The sequence below is a fragment of the Microtus pennsylvanicus genome, chromosome 3 (assembly GCF_037038515.1).
Source record: "Microtus pennsylvanicus isolate mMicPen1 chromosome 3, mMicPen1.hap1, whole genome shotgun sequence".
Taxonomy (NCBI): domain Eukaryota; kingdom Metazoa; phylum Chordata; class Mammalia; order Rodentia; family Cricetidae; genus Microtus; species Microtus pennsylvanicus.
Genome location: NC_134581.1, coordinates 30,556,071 through 30,578,652, shown reverse-complemented (window position 1 = coordinate 30,578,652; position 22,582 = coordinate 30,556,071). Strand labels below are relative to the sequence as shown.

At 38.7% G+C, this 22,582-nt stretch overlaps 1 protein-coding gene across 5 annotated transcripts in view; it reads left to right on the top strand.

The window, feature by feature from the left end:
* Plscr4 (phospholipid scramblase 4) overlaps positions 1–22,582 on the top strand; it is a 29,460-nt gene that overhangs the window by 865 nt on the left and 6,013 nt on the right. The window contains exons 2-7 of one of the 5 annotated variants that reach the window (XM_075964996.1): positions 3,425–3,487; positions 7,841–7,868; positions 9,085–9,195; positions 16,076–16,299; positions 18,579–18,621; positions 19,827–20,053. In XM_075964996.1, the coding sequence (XP_075821111.1) occupies positions 7,862–7,868; positions 9,085–9,195; positions 16,076–16,299; positions 18,579–18,621; positions 19,827–20,053 (612 nt within the window). In that variant the 5' untranslated portion in view covers positions 3,425–3,487; positions 7,841–7,861. Of the gene's footprint in view, positions 1–3,424; positions 3,488–3,666; positions 3,777–7,840; positions 7,869–8,807; positions 8,881–9,084; positions 9,196–16,068; positions 16,300–18,578; positions 18,622–19,826; positions 20,054–22,582 lie in introns of those variants that run through there. The other 4 variants (XM_075964994.1, XM_075964997.1, XM_075964998.1 and 1 more) reach the window with 4 other exon arrangements.

The window sequence follows — 22,582 nt, the reverse complement described above, 5'->3', positions numbered from 1 at the left end:
ATTGGCTGAATGTGTATAAACTTTATCTGCAGTTTGCTTGTGCTTTTATGTAGAGTATTTTATGTAGAGCCGGTAACAGACGTACAAATGAAGACATTATTCAGTAAGGTTGTTTTCCAGGGTACTGCAGGGATCCAGATACTACTACAGAAGTAAACACAAAACTTCCACCTTCCTTCACCTGGTCACAGGGAGATAAGGAAGCAATGCTATTACTATTAAATTAGTTACACTGTGACATTATATGGACTAATGGCATCACCAGAACAGAGGACAGAAAGCTGCCACTTTTTAGATAATATATGTATATTCTTTAAATGTCCACAAGGAGCAGCTGATTTGGGGACAAAAAGAAAGTTTAGTAAACTTTCTAGTAACATCACACTTTTTTTTATGTCATGTGAGACTCAGCTACAGGTAATCTGGAATGTACAGAAAAAAACAGACTTTAATATAGTATAAAATAGCACAAAATTGAAAAAAAATCTCTTAAGTTTTGTAGACTATTTTATGCTGCATCAGGAGATAGAAGATATATAGTCTAAAGCACTAGACCTTGGGAAGACCTAATGCTTTAACGTGGAAGTATGGCAAAGTACTAGTTCAAATACAAAGTGAGCAAAAGAACGCGCTTCACGTGGACGCGCAGTTACAGCTTTTATGGACGCTGCAGCCCTTGAGAACATTTGGGATACAGAATGAATTATTGTTACTTAAGGTGTTCATATCCTTTTATGCATTTATGTATGCATGTTTATAAAGAAAATCTGACATTATAATAAGAAAATTAATAACATTGTAGAGAGCATCTGTGGTTTGTAATTCATGTATCTGTTTCTTTTCTGGATGGAGTAGCTATTATTTACTATGGAAAAAATGTTTTCTCTCATGAGGATTTTCATCTTCTTCTTCTCATTTTCTCTTTTTAAAGATTCTTTGAAATACTCCCTTGGGAAACTCAGATTTCTTCTTCAAGAATACTGAAGGTTATGATGTTTATTATAAAGGGGGAAAAAAACCACAAAATTTTTGTATATCGAGTATCATACTCATTAGTGTTACCAAAGGCAGAAAATAAAGGCGAGTTCATATTTCTTATATATTTCACCAACACTGTGCTAAACCCCACCTTAATAGGTACATATTCTTCTGGATTAAATACATAGATGTATTGTTACTTAAGAAGGAAAATATCCTAAGAAGCAAAAGTCAAACCAATGAATGAGAAAAAAAAACTTTAGGAAAAAGTTTTAATATGAAATAAAATGTTAATATCCTTCCTATAAATGACAAAGAAATGAAAATTAATAAACAGAAAATGAGCAAATGACAAATGAGGCATTTCCTGCAGTGGAGGTGGAAATGACTTCCATATGCAATTAAAGCTACGCACCCTCCTCCATTACAAGATACCTGGAAATGAAGTCAAATCTTCTTTTCCTCAAGATTGACAACAACAAAAACTGTGGAAGATTGTCCATTTTTCATCCAGCGTGTGAATTAGTTTAAAGTCTTTGGATATCAATTTAACAGTGTTTAAAGTGCACAAATATTTTACTTCTGAATTTAAGACATTGATATACAGAGTTGTCTACATAAGTTTGTATCAATTGTTTGTTATAGAATAAATTTTGAAATAATTTAAAATTTCACTGTTAATCCACCAGTCAGTCAAATACATTCAGTTATTAAATGAGAATAGTTCTATAAAATGAGAATAGACATTTTACTAAGACAAAATATGGAAGATACTCCTCTCTACGAAAAGATAAACCACACACCCACACTCACATACACAATATATATTATATACACAAAACTACACAGAAATACATATAGGTGAATCACAAAAGGTTCAATATACAGATGAGAAATGGGGAGTGAGTTTGTTTTATGCAATTGCTTAACTGCTTGTGTAAGTGCTTTCAGATCGTGTATGCTTTAAAAGGTCTCTTTAGTACAAGTAGCTTTTCAAGGTTTTCTAAAGTAAGCCACGTGCCTTTCTGTTTACCTAGCCAGAAAACAATGCAGTCATGACTTGGCAATACTCCTGAGAGTGCACTAAGCTACGTTTTGATCCTTATATAAAAGGACCTAATACAATGTTCTATATAAATGTAGTGAGAATATTTCTGTACACTGTGTATAATAAAAACACTCCCCAATTTGAAAGCAAAAATGAAAAGAACAAATTATCTTTTTTGCCTTTACTTTCTTTATTTTTATTTTTATTCATTTTACATACCAACCACTGTTCCCCTCCCACAACTCCTCTAGCCCCTCACCTCCCCCCAACACATCCCCCATTCCATATTCCTCCAAAAGGACAAGGCCTCCCGTGGGGAGTCAACAAATCCTGGCACATTAAGTAAAGGCAGGATCAAGCCCCTCTCCCTTGCATCAAGGCAGAGCAAGGCATTCCACCATAGGGAATGGGCTCCAAAAAACTCATGTACCAGGGACCCACTGCCAGGAGTCCCTCAAACAGACTAAGCAGCACAACTCTTGCCCACATGCAGAGGGCCTTCAGTCCCATGCAGGCGCCACAGCTGTCAGTTTAGACCTATGAGTTCCCACGTGCTTGGTTCAGCTGTCTCTAAATTTTCCCATCATGATCTTGACTCCCCTTGCTCATATAATCCTTTCTTTTTTTCGACTAGACTCCAGGAGCTCGGCCCGGTGCTTGGTTGTGGATCTCTGCGTTTGCTTCCCCCAGTTACTGAATGAAGGCTCTATAATGACAGTTGGGGTAGTCACCATTCTTCCCCATTATAGGGGAAGACGAGTTCAGACACCCTCTCCTCTATTGCTTAGGGTGTTAGTTGGGGTCATCCTTGTGGGTTCCTGGGAGTTTCCCTAGCACCTAGTTTCTCTGTAACTCCATAATGACTCCCTCCATCAAGATATCTGTTTCATTGCTCTCCCACCCTATCCCTCCCCCAACTCGACTCTCCTGTTCGCTCATGTTCTCATTCCCCATCTCTTCTGCTCTATCATCTCCTGCTCCCAGTTTACCCAGGAGATCTTATATATTTCCCCTTCCCTGGGTGATCCATACATCACTCATAGTGTCCTCTTTGTTACCTAAGTTCTCTGAATCTGTGGATTGTGATCTGGCTATGCTTTGCTTTATATCTAATATCTATGTGAATGAGTACATACCAAGTGTGTGAAAAGAACGAATCATCTTGTCAAACAGTTTGTATCGGTTTAGTATTAATGATTGTCTGTGGATTTGACACTCACTCTGCTTCCATATCACCACACCCTTATTTTGGGAAGGAAATAGTCAACTCTACACTTTTCTTTGGGAGGATACACGGTGTGAGTAAGATAAGGAATATTTTAGGTTATCAATGCGACGCCAATATTTGATTTTTTTTTCGATGCTTTTCATTTGTTCATTAACAAGCGGCTTCTTCAGTTTCTTGTCAGGTTTCATTTATGTGGTGAAGTTTTAGGAATATCCGTTATGCATATAATTCTGGTGAGTTTATCTACATAACTGCCACTTTTATCTTGACGATAAAAAGAAACCCCTATCTACACTGCCTGCATTGGGTAATTTCTCAGCTCCAGCCCCCACACGAGCACCTCTTCCACTACAGAACTGTGGGATGTGCTGCCTGGGCCCTGTAGTGACTCTTAATTGATTCAGCATCCAGTCCCTCCACTACTAGTTTTCTCATCACAGAGAAACCCATCAAACGACCAACACTTCATACCCCAGAAGCCACGAAACTGGAGTAAGATCGATGGAGAAAGTTATATGAGGGGTATGCTTTAAACTTTCCTGTCTGGTAAACTCTAAGGATTACTTCTTTTGGAATTCACTGTGAAGGAATGCATTGGCAGCTTTGTTTTCCCTTTGTTTTCTTTTAAGTTTAGACTATAATATACCAATTGTAGATAATGTAAAGAAGAAATGGGGTTTATTTTTGACATATTTTCTCCTTTTTGTATTTTGACAAACTAGATTGTAATATTACAGATTGTGCTGTAAACATTTTATGGTTCTTGCAAAGCCATTTGTGTCTATGCTTCCACGGATTCTTAGTTTATGTTTTGTTGTGAGGTGCTCTCCCAGCCAGCATGCGACAGTATCAGCCGTCATGCAGGTTACAGCTTGCTTCCAGTCTGGATTATTTTTCAGAAAATAAGGATGCTGTTCTCTTTCTACGTTTTGAATGGTTGGCTTTATACATTTTTAACCAAAAAAGAAAATTGGATCCTTTAGAAGTTTTTCAGGGCTCTATTGAGATTGAATGAAGTTTTGCTTTTCATTTTAATAATATGGTACAGTTGCTGATTTTATATTAAAATTATATTTCTGGTTATAAAAAGAATATATATAAATAAAAATTTTTAAGAAAATATAATAAGGAAGTATATTCAATTAAATAAAATCTGTATAGTTGTTGAGATAAATCCCACATGGTTATAGTGTACTATAATGATATGGCTAGAGTTTGTTCTGTAGTATTTTGTTGACTTTGAGGGTTTAAGTGCTTAAAAAGTGTTAATATAGCTCTCTTTTCATAGTTTCTGAGTCTGGTTATATCAGGGTCACTCTGAGTTGACCAAGTTAATTGGGATGCAATCATTCTTCTGGGAGATTTGTAAAAGCTTGGTATTCATTCATCCTTTTTTTTTTAAAGGAACTTTGTGGTTTATCAGACGAATCCTGTATTCTTGGTTTCCCAAGATTCTTCAATGTGGGAATATTCTTCAATGCTGACTCATTGTTTCACTGTGATTCTGTTTAGGTTTTCTGTTTTTACCAAGTCGCTATTAGTGGTGTGTCTTTCTAGGAAGGCCTGTGTCATTTAGTTAAGCTAAACTCTGTGTGTGTGTTTTCTATAGTGCGTATATTATAATATGACATTTAGAAAACAAATAGGCAAAACTGCCATGGTGCAGGGCATGGCTCAAACTCAGGACCGCACCCACCTTGAGAATTCATTCTACTGTTGAGTTCCACCCTTGGTCATGATCATTTCTTTTTCTATAATGAGTCTGTTTGTTTGTTTTTCTTATAGTTTCTCTGTTTGGCTGAATAATTTTCACTCACTGACTGGCTATTAAGTTAGTAGCTTTTTCACAGTCTCCATTTGACTATTGATTTCATCCTATTATGTTTAGATTTTTTTTTGTATTATCTTGGTTCTAAAACTTATGTCTACTCTTCCATATCTTTCATTTCTTTGCTGAGACTTTCAGTCTTTACAGACTTTCTGGACCATTTTTAAATGTTTTAGCATTTGTGTACAAGATAAGTGTTTATGTGTGTGTGATGGTGGGGGGGATCCTGTGCCCAGGGCACACATGTGGAGACCAAAGGGTAACCTTGTGGAGTCAGTTTCTTCTGCCACCTTTGTGTGGGTTCTGGAACTCAAACTCAGGTCATCATGTTTGTGTGGCAAGCTCCTTCACCCAGCAAGCCATCTCTAGGCTCTGGAGCATTTTAAAAATACCTATATTAAGCTGGGCAGTGGTGGTGCACACCTTTAATCCCAGCACTCAGGAGGCAGAGGCAGGCAGATCTCTGTGAGTTTGAGGCCAGCCTGGTCTACAAGAGCTAGTTCCAGGACAGGAACCAAAAGCTACGGAGAAACCCTGTCTCAAAAATCAAAAAAGAAAAATACCTATATTATTTTTCAGGAAAGTCAACATTGATATCACACCAGCATTAACGTATTTTGATATTATTTTCTAGAAGTTGACCTTGTCTGGATCTTTTTGTGCTTTAATTTTATGTTGTTCCCTGGGTATTTTGAGTATGATTTAGGGCAATCCGAGTCTTATTAAACTCCAGGGAGAAAGTCAGCAGTCTCTCTTTTGCCAGGCAGTTCATGCACTTGGTTTGAGGTCTGTCTCCCTGGCCAGCTTCTGAGTGTGTGGCTTCAATGCCAGCTTTATTTTCTGTGACTTTTAGTTAGCTCTTGAGTGGACGTAACCCAGCACTCAGTCTCACACTGGGCACTGTTCTATCTTGTTTAGTTCTCCAGGTCTTTGTTAGGTTCTGGGAAACATTATTGGGAGTTCTCTAGAGTAACCCTTGCCTGCCCAAACCAGAACCACAAGGCATGCAAGCTCTGATGACAACCAAGTGTCTGCCCCCATATTTCAGGCTACTCTGAAATAATATGAAACCAGGAGTACCAGAAACAAACTAGAAGTTTCTTGCCCTGTGTTCCTGATTATATCCCTATAGTCAAAGTGGGCTAGTAACCTTTTCAGTTATCTGGGTACTTATTTCAATTTAGTTCTGACATTGACTACCCAGAGTCAATACCGACTCTGCACTTTCACAGCCCACAAGACTTCCCTCCCACTAGGCATTTGACACGAGTTCGAGGATTCCAGATCACTTACAACACTCTTGACAGTCTCATGAGTCCCCACACCCCTTCAGGGGTGTCCTTTTCTGTAACAACTCACAGGACTCAGGACAGCCCTCTACAAGTGAGTAAAGATTTAATCTAAGAACACGAATCAAAATTAGATAAATAAAACACACATGAGGGAGGGGCTGGCAAATGGTTCAGTGAGTTTGAGTGCTTTCTGCTTGAACCTGAGGACCTGAGTTCAGTCCCTGGAACACACACTGTAGAAGAAGGCACTGACTTTTGAAAGTTTTTTCTCTGACCTCCGCACAACCGCCATGCCTCTTTTACGGTCTTCACTTACACATATAGGGTGTGTGTAAAGGTTGGATTGTTGCCCTAAGCAAAACCTTCACCTCTTCACCCAGTGGAATTGCAGTGATTGCTTTCCTGACACTTTGGGATTTACTAGCTAGGAAGCTGACTTGAGCCTCAGTGCAGCTTATATTGGGGTTTCAGTACTTAGGCATGAGAGCTAAAATCCTTGGCTTTGAGTTGGACTAAGTCCAGCCACCTAGTCCCCCACCTCCCTAGCAGTCAGTCAAATAGGAACATTCTAACCCTCTAAACATGTGATGTGTCTTTCTGGCATGACCAGACTACACATTGAGTCACCCCCCCCATGTAACCTCCAGTGTGATCTGAGGGGTCACCATGTATAACAAGAATAAACCTGTCACTGAGACAGGGTTTAGAACCCAGAACAAAACCAACCACATTGGCTTGTTGCTATCTAGCACTAAACTGCATATGTAACAACAAAAGTTTAATAACTATCGCTTTCAATGGAAGTGAAAGAAAATAATAATTCGGATGGCAGCAAGCCCTAGCAAACTTCCCTTTTTAAGACCAATTAGGGATATCTTTTTAAAGACCTAGTAAATGCCCTTAATGCACTTAACTTAAGGCCTAACAGAGCTTCCTCCATTAAATAAGGCCCAGGCACTTCCTGAGAACTGTTAAAACAATAACATATTCAACTGTCTTGGATCCTTGTGACATATGAAGCTAAATATGAGCATAGGAAGAGACCTGCATATTCTATTTAAGCGTTTTTTTTCTTTTTTTGATTGATAGACTCTTAATGACTGTTTCTCTTTTACTAGGGGTTGCAGGTCTATTTAATTTTTTTATCTGATTTTGATATAACTCCCTCCCTCCCTCCCTTCCTGTTCTTCTTTCTTCTTCTGTTTTTAATGTAACCACTTAGTGCTAAAACCTTGCTTTTTAGAACTGACTTCATTGTGTCCCTTAGGTTTGGATATATTGTGTTTTCATTTTCATTCAATTATAAAAAGTTTTAAATTTTCTTCTTTATTTCTATCTTGACCAATTTTTCACTCAGTAGTGAGTTGTTTGGTCTCTATGAATTTGTAAACTTTCTGCTATCTCTGTTGTTGTACACATATATTGTATTTGCATACATAAATTCATTAACGTATTTTATTTTACAGGTTTAATTGGAATTCATAAAAATGTCAGGTACAATTTTATTAATTTCTTAAACTTTATTTTATTATTTTAAGGTGTGTGTATGTGTGTGTGTGCGTGTGTTTGGGTTTACACATGTGAATTCTGGTGCTCATGGAGGCCATATGTATCTGTTCCCCATTAAGCTGGTGCTACAGACAGTTGTGAGCAGCCTAGTATGGTTGCTGGGATCTGAACCTGGAAAAAGCAAAATGAGGGCTGCAAAAGCAATAAGGACTCAACTGCTGAGCCCTCACTCCAGCCCTTTTACTAGTTTTTAATGTTTTGTTTCACATGTGAATTATGAGATTGTTTTCTTTGAATAGGTCTATTTTATTCTGAAATATTTAACTAGTTAGCATTTCGGTATATTTGTGTGGACGTTCTTTGTACATATAACCCTCTGGAAGAGGAGTAAAAGCAGCTCGTGTTTGCACACAGACCTGAAAGGTCTTGAAATGTTGAGAATAACTCAAATGAAACAAAAGAAAAATGGGAGAGCTAATGCAGACAGAAAGAGCTGGGGCCTTTGATCTGGATGTGGGAGAGCGAAATGTTGGCTCTCCTTGTTGGGTATAAGAAGAGAAACATCACGCTACAGTCTTTTGTTTCCTCTGATGTAAAATTCAATCAGTTGTTTATAAAATTGAGACTCCCCCTCCTTATAGTGAGTCAAGTATGGATTTCCTTTAATATCAAGAGAGCAAATTATAATACCATGAACTGGCTTCTTTATTACCCTCGCAGCAACCACCGGGACACTGTGACCAAGTGGCTTTTGGAAAAATACAATAAGAATGTGGGCCATTACAGGTGTGGGCTGTGCCAACTCTGACTGATGTGTTTATGACTATATTAAATTCTTAGCGAGTGAGAATTTATTTATTTAATGTTTTGAACTTAGACACCGTATTCCCAAAAGACTATGAAGAATCAGCTTTCTATTTCCAGTGTTTCCCACATAATAAGAGAGTGAATCACGATCGTCTGTGATGGACTAACTGCATGCAGGAGTCAGCAGAAGGTCAGCTGAAGCAGGAACAGGAAAGCTCAGGCTGATGCTTGGCCTCATTTTCTAAACTTCAGTCAATGTAAAATTTATGAAACTTATAAGTAGATATTTTTCCTAAGAAATATGAGTGTATTGGCTGGTACTTGTAAGAGGAAAAGAGTACATTTTACAATCATGCTATCACTTACTGTGTGGGTTGTTCCTCTCTTCCTCAAGGTGTGGTCCCCATAGACCCTGAGCAGCCTGCAGGAGAGATGGAAAAGCAGATAATATCACCAACTGCAGTGCCCGATGCCCCTCCTGACTACAATTCTCATTTTGTGCCAGGTAAGGTAAAGTTTTAAGAATAACTCTCCTCCCGAACACCATAGCGACAGTTAAGGTTACTTTCTCAGTAAACATCTGATTCAGCAAATATGTACCGAATGTTGAGAGAGTGTCACTTTTAATATATTCCTGTGATCACAGGCTGTGCTGTGGAGGCACCGAGGAAGGAAGTTGTCAAAGTAAGGATAACATTCTCTATGTTCCTAGTGGACAGATGAAGAGGGCATGGTAGAAACACAGAGGGTGCTGCTGTCGGACCCTACCAGGGATTGGAGGGTAGCTGCGACTGAATAAAGCAGGCTTTGTTGTATATAATTTGGTAAAGTTACACAAGTGTTGATGAAGCTCTGGTAAATGGCAGGAAGGGGCAGAGACGTAGAAAGACATAGCTATAAACAGTGATTAAGGCACTGGCATAGATTTTTGTCTTAAGACTATTGGTGGAGACTCGGGAGGAGGGGTTCTCACAGTACTAGAGGAAATTTTAGATAGTATAGTCACATTAGGAAGTAACTATACCATTTCCAAGAAGTAAACATTGGTAAGAATTGGTCACTATGGGAATTACTTGCTTTCCTTTATATCAGAAATAGGTGAGACCGGGGATTTAGCTCATTGGCAGAGTCTTGTCTAGCAAATGAAGGCCCTGTTCAGTCCCAGGAGGCAGCCTTCAAATTAAATAGGTAGGTTGAAAATGTTGAAAATACACTGCTAATGAACTGTCCCTACAGGAAAAAGTCACTGTGATCGCCATCTAAGGGCTAGGCCATATCCTTCAAAAGTGGTTGACAGTTCCACACATGTGGATCCTGTGAATTATGGTGAATCTCAGTAGCTTTCACCTGTGATACTTTGTCACCCCTCCATCTTCTTTTTGTTTCCCTGGAAGTCGCATCCTACTTGGGTATCTCTCTCACCCTTCTCCGTATGTGTGCGTCTCAGTCTCATCTTTTCTGCCTCTGTGGGTTTCTCCCTCTGACTTTCTCTCAGTCTCTATCTGGTGTGTGTGTTCACGTGTTTGTGCGTGCATGTGTGTGTGTGTGTGTGTGTGTGTCCCAGAGTATGGTTAGCATTGCTTGCATGAAGATAGGAGGAGGCTACATAGTTACAAGAGTATAAACTATAAAAACATGATACTGTTTTTCCCAGCAACCACTAACTGCTAGTAGTTCCTCAGGGAGATGTGAGGTCTCATGAGCAGGTAGCCACAGGTGCAGTGGGTTCATGAAGGCAACACCTGTGCTGTGTACGCAAGATGGCTTTTTGCATCATGCCTCCTTGTTCCTCGTGACAATCATGCTTCTGCTTTGCCAGTGAGCACATTTTCCTGGAAAGTCAGTGTTGTAGCTCACAGGGTGCCTCGCTGGGTAAGACAACTGATGTCTGTCAATGGCTGTCCCAGCAGCTTGTATAACACCTTCTGGCAGTGTGAAAACCAACTGTCAGGGAAGAAGCTTCTACTTCACTTCCAGCTTGATTTCTGTGTCTCTGTCTATATCCAAAGGATATGGTTTGTGTTTTGGCAGTAAGATTGCCCCATCAAGTTCAGCTGAGGGACCAAGAGCAATGACAAAAACCTATTTGTTTCGAGAGCCTCTGGCACCTCCGTTACCAACAACTCAGGGACGTGTCAATTCTTATGACACGAATTGTGTTCTTCTAATTCACAGAAACCAGAAATAATATGCTTGTAAAATTTGATTTAATGAAATTATTTAGATTCAAATTTAATTTAAATTTCCATTCTAGTTCTGAATGTATTCTCCAACCAAAAGCAATGCTGTCCAGAATTATTCTTTAAAAGAGTAGTTAATAAATAAACCATTGTTATGTGGAATCCATTTGAGAAGAAAAAATGTCATGGTTTTTTGAAATAAAAAACAATGGTAACACTAAAAATTATTAAGAAGGAGATCCCATAGGCATTTTCTCGCAATGACATTGGTAGGTGGCTTTATGCTAGAGTTTTCTGTAAATTAATGTGAGCTCTTGTGGTTACACAAATTTGAACATGGATTGCTTTGTTTCAGTTTGTTTTCCTGCAGAAACAGTCAAAACCCTTAAGGGCAATTTCCAACTCCGAAAAACATAGGTTACTAGTTTCTTACACATAATTTTATCACGTTTTTTCTTCTTCATATTTAATGTGGATTAATACATCTTTATAACAAAACTCACTCATTTGTATAAATTGGTATATAACTACAGAAATTTAATCATATTGAATAAGTCCTTAACATAAATTCTACTTTTCTTCTGGCTATTGATCATGAACTTTTATTGCTTCAAGTGCTTTTATATTAAAAGTACAAGATATGGTAATTAACTCCTTCACATAATATAGTGATCAGTATTCTTTAACCAAGGGCTTTGAGACTCTGAGGAGGATCACTGATTATTGTAAGGGTACTCTTACAATAGTCCTTTTGCAGATGAAAGTACATTCTTCATGATAAACTCAAACTGTCCCTCATTCTTCTTCCATAGCTACTCACCTTTGCTCTCATTTAGTTCTAAGTTTAAAGCATTTTTAAATACTACTCTCCATCATTTAATTATACTTTATCAAGAGCTCTATCCCTATCCTTAAAAGCTAGTTTTCCCCATTCTCGCCTGGCTCCCCCTCTCCTCCACACGCTCTCTCATCAAGCCATCTTGACAATCCCACTAGTTCCGTGCACTTTAACGTGGTTGTAAATCCCATCCCGACCCACATCAGTATGCTACACTTTATAATGACCATTTGCTTTTCTTACTAGCATGAATATACTCCAAAATACCAATATGTGTTTAAGTCTGTTTCTAGCCTCAGTTATAGCTGCTGGTACTCAAAGCTGATATGATAAATGCTTCCTAGACAAAGTGATGTATATCTCATAGCTTCGTTTTGAGATTGTATTAGAGAATTGATTTTGTCATTCATGACTGTTTATTAGTCTGCTTTTTATTAGAGATTGGAATGTTAGAGATTCCCTTAGCTTCAAAACTACTCTTCCTTGATGTCTACTTCAAAACTACACTTCTTTAATGTCTACTTCACAAGGATTTGAGCTTTTACACAACTCGTTTTACAGAAGATGATATCTTTTGCTATTTTTCACTTAAAGACACTTCTTCAAGCTCTGAGATTGTGTTTTCCTTGTACTGATTTTTCTCAGCATTGGTTAATCCGAGACCTCTTTGATTCCATGACTGGGATGTGTGTATGTAATTTAAGGATTGAGATAGCTGTTGGCACTAGAGTTGCTAAACCCAAGGCCCTCCACAAAATCCTTTAGAGAGTGTTCCCATTTTTACTTAAGATAGCATGTTTGCTTATGATACAGTGGGGTATTGATGTAATGTAGCTAAGTGTTCAGTAAATGTTTGTTATATAATGATATATAGATGCACGAAAGGTCTTTGAAAGTTCAACATTTTTTCTTGATTAAAAAAAAACCTGATGAAAACACAAATAGAAGAAACCTTTGAATATAATAATGGCTATATAGGGCCCATATATAATGTGCATTATACTCAAAAGAAAAAATGAGTATTTTCTTATCTGAAACAAATACACGCACTCTCTCCATCTTATTCAGCATAATGCTTGAACTCTAAGCTAGAGCAGTAAAACAAGAAAAAGAAATTCAAGGACTACAAAGAGAAAGGGACAAAATCTAAACACTCCCATTTGCAGATGACATGATTCTATACTTAAAAGACCCTAAGAATTCTAGCATGAAGCACTTATCTCTAAAAACATTTGCAGAACAATATCAGGATGTAAGGACAACATTAAAAACCCGGTTGTCTTACTTTACACCAATTATAGCTTTTCAGGAAAAATTCCATTCACAATGCTTTCAATATAATAAAATACATAAGGATAAAACCCCTAAAAGTTGCAAAAAGTGAAGCCATGAAGGAAAGAAGTGGAAGAAAACACAAGACTTCTCATGACCATAAATTGGGAGCTGATGTTATAAATATGGCTGTATTATTAGAAATGTTTTTCAGGTTAAGCACAATCCCCAACAAAACCTCAATGTATTCTTCCCAAAATTAGAACATATAATCCTAAAATTCATACAAAAGCAAAACTGTCAGAACAACTTAAAGTTTCCCAAGTAGAAAAACCAATGCTGAAAGTATCAAAATGCATAATCTTAAATTGTATTAAAGACAAGTAGTCACAAAAATTGAATGATACTGGCATGCAAAAAGAGAGACACAGGTGGTTCTAATTTACTGTCTATTGCTGACAGATAAAGCATTTATTACAGTTTACAGATCATAGTCCACCATTCCATCATAGATGGGAAGCCGGGGTAGGAGCTCAAGGCAGGAACTAAAGTAGAGACATTGGAGGAAGACTGCTTATTTCCTCCGGCTTGCAAAGCTACCTTCCTTGTACAAAGCCCAGGACGACCCAGGTCTACATCCCAAAGATAGCACTGATCACATTGGCCTGGGCCATCCCACATCAACATCAATTACCAACCAAGAAAATAGACAACAGGGATGCCCACAGACCAGTCTGATGGAAACATTTCCTCAATGAAGTTTTCTCTTAGAAGTGTGTCAAGTTGACAACCATCACATAAGTCAGTAGAATAGAGGATTTAGAGATAAATCCAGAGATGTAGCCACCAAATTACAACATTGTCACAAACATACACTGGGAGGGGGGGGGTCCGGTGGGTGGAGACAGTATCTTTTAACAAATGATGCTAGGGAAAGAAATTAAATGATTGGGGCTTTGGTGAAATTGTTGTAGAAAAACACTTAAGATAAAGGCACAGGCAACACATCTATGAGAAGGGCTTTAGTAGCACAGGAGACACTTGCAAGAATGGACAGATGGGATTGCATGCAAGTAAAAAGCTTCTGCATAGCAAAGGTCACAAGCAGCAGAAGATGCCAGCCTACAGAGTGTAGAAAATATTGCCGGCTGCACATCAGATGGAGCATTAATATCTAGAATAATAAAAAAGTGAACAAAAATCTAATCAACAAACAGGCTAATGGCACGAGTGGACAGTTCAGAAGAGGAATACAAACACCCCAAAACACTTTTAGAGTTTCATTATAGGGCAGGGCAGTGAGTACCAGAGTGAGTGTGGAAGTAAAGGCTCACTTTGGAAGTTGTTTCTCTCTTTTCATTCTGGGTTCTGTGGACTGAACTCAAGTTCTACTAAAGAGGATGTAGAAAAGGAGTCTTAATTTACTGTTGGTGGCCTGAATATGTAAATTCAGGCAGCCAAGATAGAAATCATCATGGTATTTCTCAAAAAGCTGAACAGAACTGCCGTATCATTCCTGGTTATGCACCTGAAAACTTTTCAGTCAGAATGCCACAGAGATACTTGTCTATACGTGTGCTATAACATGGATGGAAGACAAAAACGTGCAGATTGAGAGAAACCTAGCACACAGGTGATATGCTGTACACATTCATCTATGCGGCATGACCTGCCTAGGAAAAGCACAGATAATGGTTTCAAAAGATGAGAGAGGAAAACGTAAGTGGCTGTTGATGGATGATGACTCTTCTGGATTTAGGCAGTGAGGATAGTTTCTCAAATTTGCTAGCACTAAAGCAACAGCAAAGCCCACTGAATTCTACATTTAGAGAAGGAAAGAAATCAGGATGACTTTCTTCATTATGTTGAATTGGAAATAGTTGAAAACTGAGCCAGGCATCTGTTACTGAGAACACCAGCCTATTTCTTTGAAACACTATAATTGTGGTATATTGAGCCACAATTAAACAAACAATCCTGAAATAATTTTCTTATATGTCTGAGAGTAGTAAATTTAAACAACCACTTTTTAAAAAAATCTACATCTGGTTTTGTTTTTCCATACATTCTCCCTCTGTAGCAAACATGACTTCAGCAGGCCTGATGGAAGAGGAGGTTATGCATTAGTTATTGTATGGTATTTTATTATTCTGAATACCCCTCTAAAAACATTGGGGAATATTGTTCATGGGCCCTTGAATGATTTATGATGGCCTAGATATAGTTTATTAGATTTTGGATTATTTTTGACTATTGAGAATTCACCATAACTTTGGATAAGTATTATGAATTGAACATTGTCTACCCCTACTCCAAATTTACCTGCTGGGCCCAATAATAAGGATGGTGGGGTGGAGTCTTCCAAGGAGTTTCTAGAGGTCCCAAGATGAAGCCATTTATGGTGGAGTTGGTGCTCTTACGACAGATGGCAAGAGAGTGATGATCGGAGTAGTCTTGAAGGGTGTGCTCCTCAGGCCAGGAAGAGGGCCAACACAGGCTGGATTTACAGTTCATCTTGAAGTTCCAAGATTAGAGTCAGGGAAGATAAAGCTTGTCATTGAAAATAATCCACTTTCGGTAGCCTGATAAAGAAATGAGCTTAAGAAGTTGGGTCTGAGAGATATCAGTGTTGGTAAGCAGTCTGATGTCTAGATGAAAGGACAAAGAGAAGTGACTGAGCAAAGGCAACCCAGCATAGATGGTAAGGACCCCTTTGCAATAACTAGTAAAATTGACGATGATAATTGCGTGCTAGACCTTGTTCTGACCCCATTAAAACCAATGAAGTGCGTTTATGATCAGTAAAGGAGACGCCTCATATAGTGAAAGGCTACTTTGTTTCTCAGTGTGTCAATCTTTATTTCCATATCTGTTAAATGGGAATAATTATGTTACAAGTTTTAAGAGAATCAAATTAACTAATATGTGAATAATTCCCTTAGTATGCAGCTAATATATTAGGTACACACTCAGAAAACAGAGGACTTGTTTTCTTTAAGAACATGTTGCATGGTTACTTTTTAACATAAAAATTATATAACTTCCAATACACTAAAGTGATAATACATGATATTTCCATCTTTTTGAGAACACAGGCCCTGCTGGACCAGCTGCCCCTCGACCTACAGGCTTGCCTACAGGATACAACATTCCACAGCATCATGGTGCCATCTCTTTGTATTATCCTATTGGTAGTACCCATCCTATTCAGTACCAGCCTGGCAGATATCCCATGACCAATCAGCCTGCTCCAGTAATGTGGATGCCAGGACCAACTCCTATGCCCAACTGCCCTCCTGGTCTGGAATACTTAGCTCAGGTACTGTAATACCTCAAAAACATTTTCCTTTGAAGTATACCCCTGGGGTGTGAACAGAGGAAACAAGATATTGGCTAGAGTGAATAGGGTCACTGATGACAGAGGCTGGCTCGCCGAGAGCCATGATGGGGGATTTACAGGTAGACAGTTGGTACAAGAACACATTCATAGGATACGTGAGTTCTTTTTGATAAAATAAAAGTGACTTTCTCAAAGAAATAAGAAAAATAAGCATGCGAGTCACTAACCTGATGCTATACCATTTACTTAGAAGTAAAGTGTTCACATTGAGAAAAAGAGAGTAAGAAGAAAAAAACTAGACAAGGGGAGGCGGTGGGTCCCAAAATGTACAACCCACAACTTCTTCTCAACATCTCAGACTCTTTAACATTCCTGAGCCTCAAAACACATAAATCTAAGTATAAGATACTGCTTCAAGTCAAAATTCATGTCTTCTTCATACAGCACAGTGACTGCCAAATTTCTTGTACATGTAAATCAAAGAGCCAGAATAAAAGCTATAGCGCTGTTGTGAGACATTTTGGTGGATAAACGTGTAATGGTTGTCATGTTGTTAACACACAGAGGCATGCCCTACAGATGCTGGCTGCGGAAACTATTAGTTACACACTCGTGTCGTTTCTCTGTTAAGTGGCTTGAGGTGACACATACAGATCATGTGCTACTTTGATAAGACTACCACGAGGCCTTCTCCACCCACGGCAGCTTTAGAATCTTTCCAGAGCCTTGTATTTGCCAGTGACCCCACATGCTTGTCTATTTCCTGCTGGCACAGCACCTCACTAGGAAACTTCAGCATCAGCAGTGAGCAGAACACTTGGCCCTGCAGTAGACACTTTTACCACATAGTCAATGCTTTTATCCTTATTTCTATATTTTAATTTCTTAGTATTTTACAAAGGGAAGTGCAAGCAATTATAGCAGCCATTTTGATATCTTATATGAAATAATCTCTTATTAATTTTGTTATCTTGTATGAAATGATCCCTTATCAATTTGTAAGTTTTACGTTGAACATGGACTCTGTCCTCCTATATCCTTTTGTAGCTAATCACACAATTTCATCCATAACCAGTTGGTTCTTTTCCTTGTTATTACACTCACATACCTTTCATTATTTAATGAGTTTTGATGAAATGTAACATTTTAGGCAGCATTCTGGGTTCAGTGATTATGAATAGCCTCATGACATAAATGATTTGTAATTGTGTTGGTTAAGATCTGTCTGTCCTAGAGGAGACTGTCTATCTTCTGCTGGGGTGTTCTGAATTGTAACAGAAGATAAAACCACTAAACTGTCCATCGTCAGAGTAATTCCAGTACCATTAAAGTAGAAGTAAAGTAGAAAGTTAAGGTGCTCTTAATTTTCTTTTCCATGACTGCTACTTTAGAATGTTTCCCTCCAGACGCCTTTTTCCAGATCCTACCCACATGGTGCTACCCTCATGCATCCATACTAAAGTATGCACTTGTTCAAGAACTTGGCATTAGGTGAATGCAGCTGAATGCAAATTCACTCACTTAATCTCTTTGAAAGGTATTCAGGAGGTAATGTGGAGCAGAGGTCTTATTCAGGCTTACTCTGGCTTGTTCACCTTTCCTATACCACAAGAGCATCACATGAGTCTAGTCTATGTTAAGTCATCCTGACTGGCTCCCACGTGAACATCTCAGACAAGCTGACTGAGAAACAGCCAGAGATCCTACATATACTTGGCTCCTCAATGTGCTGTCACTGTAGCAAGCAGATCTTTTCCAGATGTCAGTCAGCTCTCTGATTTTTAACGTGGAACTACCTGAAAGTGTTTTTCTGATTTAGACACCTCTGTTAATATCCGTCTAATTGGATGCTGATAAGATAATGTCAGATGATTACATTTTAAGATTCCATTCCATTTTCAGAGAGATATATGTCATCAATTGATACATTCTAATTATTATTTTTATTTTATTTCATGCACATAGGTGCTTTCCTTGCATATGTGTCTGTGTACCACTTCCATCCTGGTACCCAGGGAGACCAGAAGTGTGCGTCCGAGTCCCTAGAATGTGAGTTAGAGATGGTTGTGAGCAACCATGTGGGTTCTGGGAACCAAACAAACATCCTCTGGAAACACAACTGGTGCTATTAAGGCTGAGCCCGCTCTCCAGCCCCTAGTTGACAGATTTTAATACCGTGTCATCACATTCTTTCCTCTTGCTGATTAAAATTAATTCTGGTTTTCTGTCTTCTAATTGCTTTTGCTCTGTTCCCGCAGCTGGACAGCATACACGTGCTTCAGCATTTTGAGCCTCTAGAAGGTATGTATAATTGTGTTTTGACTAGCATTGTGTTTTGAGTAGCAGTATTTTTTTAAAAAGATATGTATATTTATTATATATACAGTGTTCTATCTACATGTATGCACCAGATCTCAATTCAGATGGTTGTGACCCACCATTTGGCTGCTGGGAATTGAACTCAGGACCTTTGGAAGAACAGCCAGAAGCCAGTGCTCTTAACCTACGAGCCATCTCTCCAACCCTTTGATTAGCAGTGTTTTAATCAGATGGAAATTTGTATTACTTCTTACTTAGTGCCTTACTTTCTGTCGATGAGCTTTTAGTGATTCAAAGAGAGAAGACTATTTCCTATTACCTTATTTTCACAAAAGCAATAGAGTGAATTTTCTATGTAGTTTTATCGATCAATCCTCCATACACTGATAATCTCTTAGATTCAGAAATGACTTGCATCTAATCTGGCTAGTCCTTCGGACCAGGTGTCCATTTTTCTTTCTCTGCATTCGATTTATTTGGAAGAGTACAACAAGAAGAAGGTGAGAGGTGACCTGAGCTAGCCAGAGCCCCACACTCTGCTAGGGTCAGTGGCAAAGAGAAATAAGAGTCTAAGACCGCTGAGTTCCAGTCTGTGGCTGTTGCTATGGAAGTCTGAATAAATTATCCCATTCACGTGACGCTGTGCTCTTCTCAGTTACCTGCTTGCTTACTCACTCTCGGGTAGGAGCCGGGCACACCCCTTGGGGCACACACAGGGCTCTGATTTTTCTGGATTTATTTTCTTATCTTCGGGGAGCATGTCCCAAGTCATTTCATCAGTTTCACATGCTGATCAATTCATGATCTGATGTCTGATTCTTCAAAATGGTTTTATTACTAAAATTTTCTGAATTCCTTTATTCCATGAAAACTGTATTAGCCATTACTTTATGTGGGAAAACTTAATTTCTTATTAAGCGTAGCAATTGTTTAAGATTCTTAAAATGTTTAACCCTCATGGCTCACATGGTTGGATTTCACCTGAAATTTTAAAAAGCTATTTGGCTTTCGTAACTCCTAGCCATACTTCTTCCTTTCTTCCTTCTTTCTTTCTTTCTTTCTTGCTTCCTTCCTTCTTTCTTTCTTCCTTTCTTCTTTCATCCCTTCCTTTCTCTTCTTCTAATAGCAAAGGGAGGCCTGTCTTGACTGGTTCTAATTTAAGATTCTTTCTCCATTCTAACTTTTAGTGATGACAGGATTTGAAACTAATAATAGGTATGACATCAAGAACAACATAGACCAGATGGTTTACATCGTAACTGAAGACACAGATGACTACACGAGGAACGCCTATCGGAACCTACGACCTTTTGTGCTCCGGGTCACTGACTGCCTGGGCCGAGAGATCATGACCATGCAGAGGCCTTTCCGATGCACCTGCTGTTGCTTCTGCTGCTCCTGTGCAAGACAAGAGGTCAGAGAACAGGAGCGGAATAGACACTTGCATCCTGACCTGCCCTTTACAGTGTGGTCTGCCTTTTCCTTCCAATACTACATGGGATGGAGATTTCTGACCCTACCATTCAGAATAAAACTGAAACTGAGTAGTGGAGAGGAAGGAAGCTGAGTTATTTCACAGGACAGAAACACACACTTTTCCTTTTTCTTCTCTAGTGAGAGATGGGGATCAAGTACAACTTGAGGCTGTTTTGTGAACAACTGCTTTCTGATCAATTAGGTACTTACAGGAACTTCCAGTAGTCATATGATATGTACTGGTACCCACATATTTCCCAGGTGTCAAATTGGAAAGAGCTTTTGATTGCTGTACTCATCACAGCCTACACCGTGTGCAAAAAATGTCCTAAAATAGATGAAATGCCAGACTGGAGTGCCCTGCCGATGGCAGAGCTAGACCTACAGTGCAAATGTTCTTTGTTATGGTTGGTCCGACCCCTTTTATATACACAGGTTCAGAAAAAGAAAGCATTACTGAAAAATAACCTACGCCTGTGTCACAGTCTCTGTAAGTTCATGTGCGTTAGTCCTTGTGCCTGGAAGATGCCATTACCTCTAGTTCTCAGGCTTTTTCCACCCTCGATTCAGAATAGATCCTACGGTTTGAGGTCCAGGTGTTGAAGAAGACATTCCCTTTATGAATGAGTGCTCCAAAGTCTCCCACTCTCTGCATGTTGGCCAGTTGTGTCTCTATGTTAATTCTCACCTACTGCAAGAAGCTTCTCTGATGAGGATCGAGGCTCTGCTCTGTGGCTATAACAATATGTTCCTTTAACACAATAATGGTAAATTTTCCTCCATGCCCATGGCCTATCTAATCTCATGTTCTTGGCCATTTGGATCCCTGGAATGGACCAAGAAATATGATCATGTGTTACAAAGTATGATCTTCTTACTGTGTTCTTGAATTCAGTTCCCAATATTTTACGGATAGGTTTTTGGCTGTTGAGTAGGAGAGTTGCTCTGTAGGTTTTGGTGGTGGTGTTGATGGTGGTGTGTTTTTGTTGTTGTTGCTATTGTTCTGCCTTTATTTGGTTTTGGTACCAGGGTAATACTACCTTTGCTCAATTAATTTGCTTGTTTCTCTTACCTTCCAATTTGAAAAATAGTTTAAGACATTAACTCATTCTTGAAAGTTTAGTTGAATTTAGCTCTGGATGTCCAAGATTTTTTTTTTAGTAAGGAGATACAGTAATGACTGCTTTAATCTCACTGTTATTGGAGGGATACCTTGCTCAGTCTTAATACAAGGTGGAAGGATGCTTTGTCCTTCCTCAACTTGATATGCCAGACTTCTCTGAGTCCCCATGGGAGGCCTTACCCTTTCTGTGGAGTAGATGGGGCAATGGGTGGGAGGAAGGCCTAGAGAGAGGGCAATGAGAGGAGGGGAGGGAGGAGGAACTGCTGTTGGTATGTAAAATTAAAAAAATTAAATAAAAATTTTTTATAAAAGGTTCCATATGCCACTAAAAGAATGATGGCATAGTTTAGCTGTAAAGTTCTTTAGGCTTTTAGGTAGCTTTCAGTCCAGAAGAAATCCTGAAGATGGTAATGGGGTACTGAGCTCTCCTACACGATTATTACACTTCCACTGTCTGACCGTCTTCTGTCCTTTTGTTTATTTTATGAAACGGAGAGACTAAATATTTGATGCTAGAATGTTTGCAATTATTTTATAGTTGTGCTGGCTAGGGTTTTGTGGACTGTGCACAAGCTAGAATCATTTGAGGAAAGGGCATCTCAGTTGAGAAAAGAGTACCTTCTATTCCAGAGAAGCTACATTTGGTTCCCAGCACCCATGTTGGGCAGCTGTTAAACTTGAATTTTTTTTTTTTTGCAGGGCTACCTTGGTTGTCATTCATTGTCTTAGTCTGTGCTTTTCTTTAAATGTTTTATTTCTCTATCATATTTAAAATATAGCTTGGTTGGGTGTTTCCATCTTGTTTGACAGCTGTTTATTTTCATTTCATGATATCCTGGTTTGGGGGTTGATGGCAAGACATCGATGCTATTCTTTCTCATGTCTTTTCCTTTGTTTGTGACTTGGCATTTTCCCTTATAGCTTTAGTATTGTTTCTTACTTTTATATTTTTTGCATCTTCATTATGGTATGCCATAGAAAGGTTCTCTTCTGCTCATCCCTGTTGTGGTTCTAAATGCCTCCAGTTTGTTGCTATGACTTTCTCTAGGTTTACCATAATTTCTAGAATTTCGGCTTTATCACATACCTTTCTTCTACACCAGAGATTCTTAGATCTTGTATTTTGCATGGACCCCAGAAATCTTGGAAGCTTTGTTCATATGTGTTAATTTATATATACATATGATGTTTAATAGTATTATATATAAATATACATATCTCTCTTTATACACACACACACATACATACATACACACACACATACATACATACAGATAGACAGACATATATGTATTGTTGCATTGCCATTTCCCTGAGTCCTCAAACTCATGCTTTTGCTTGGTC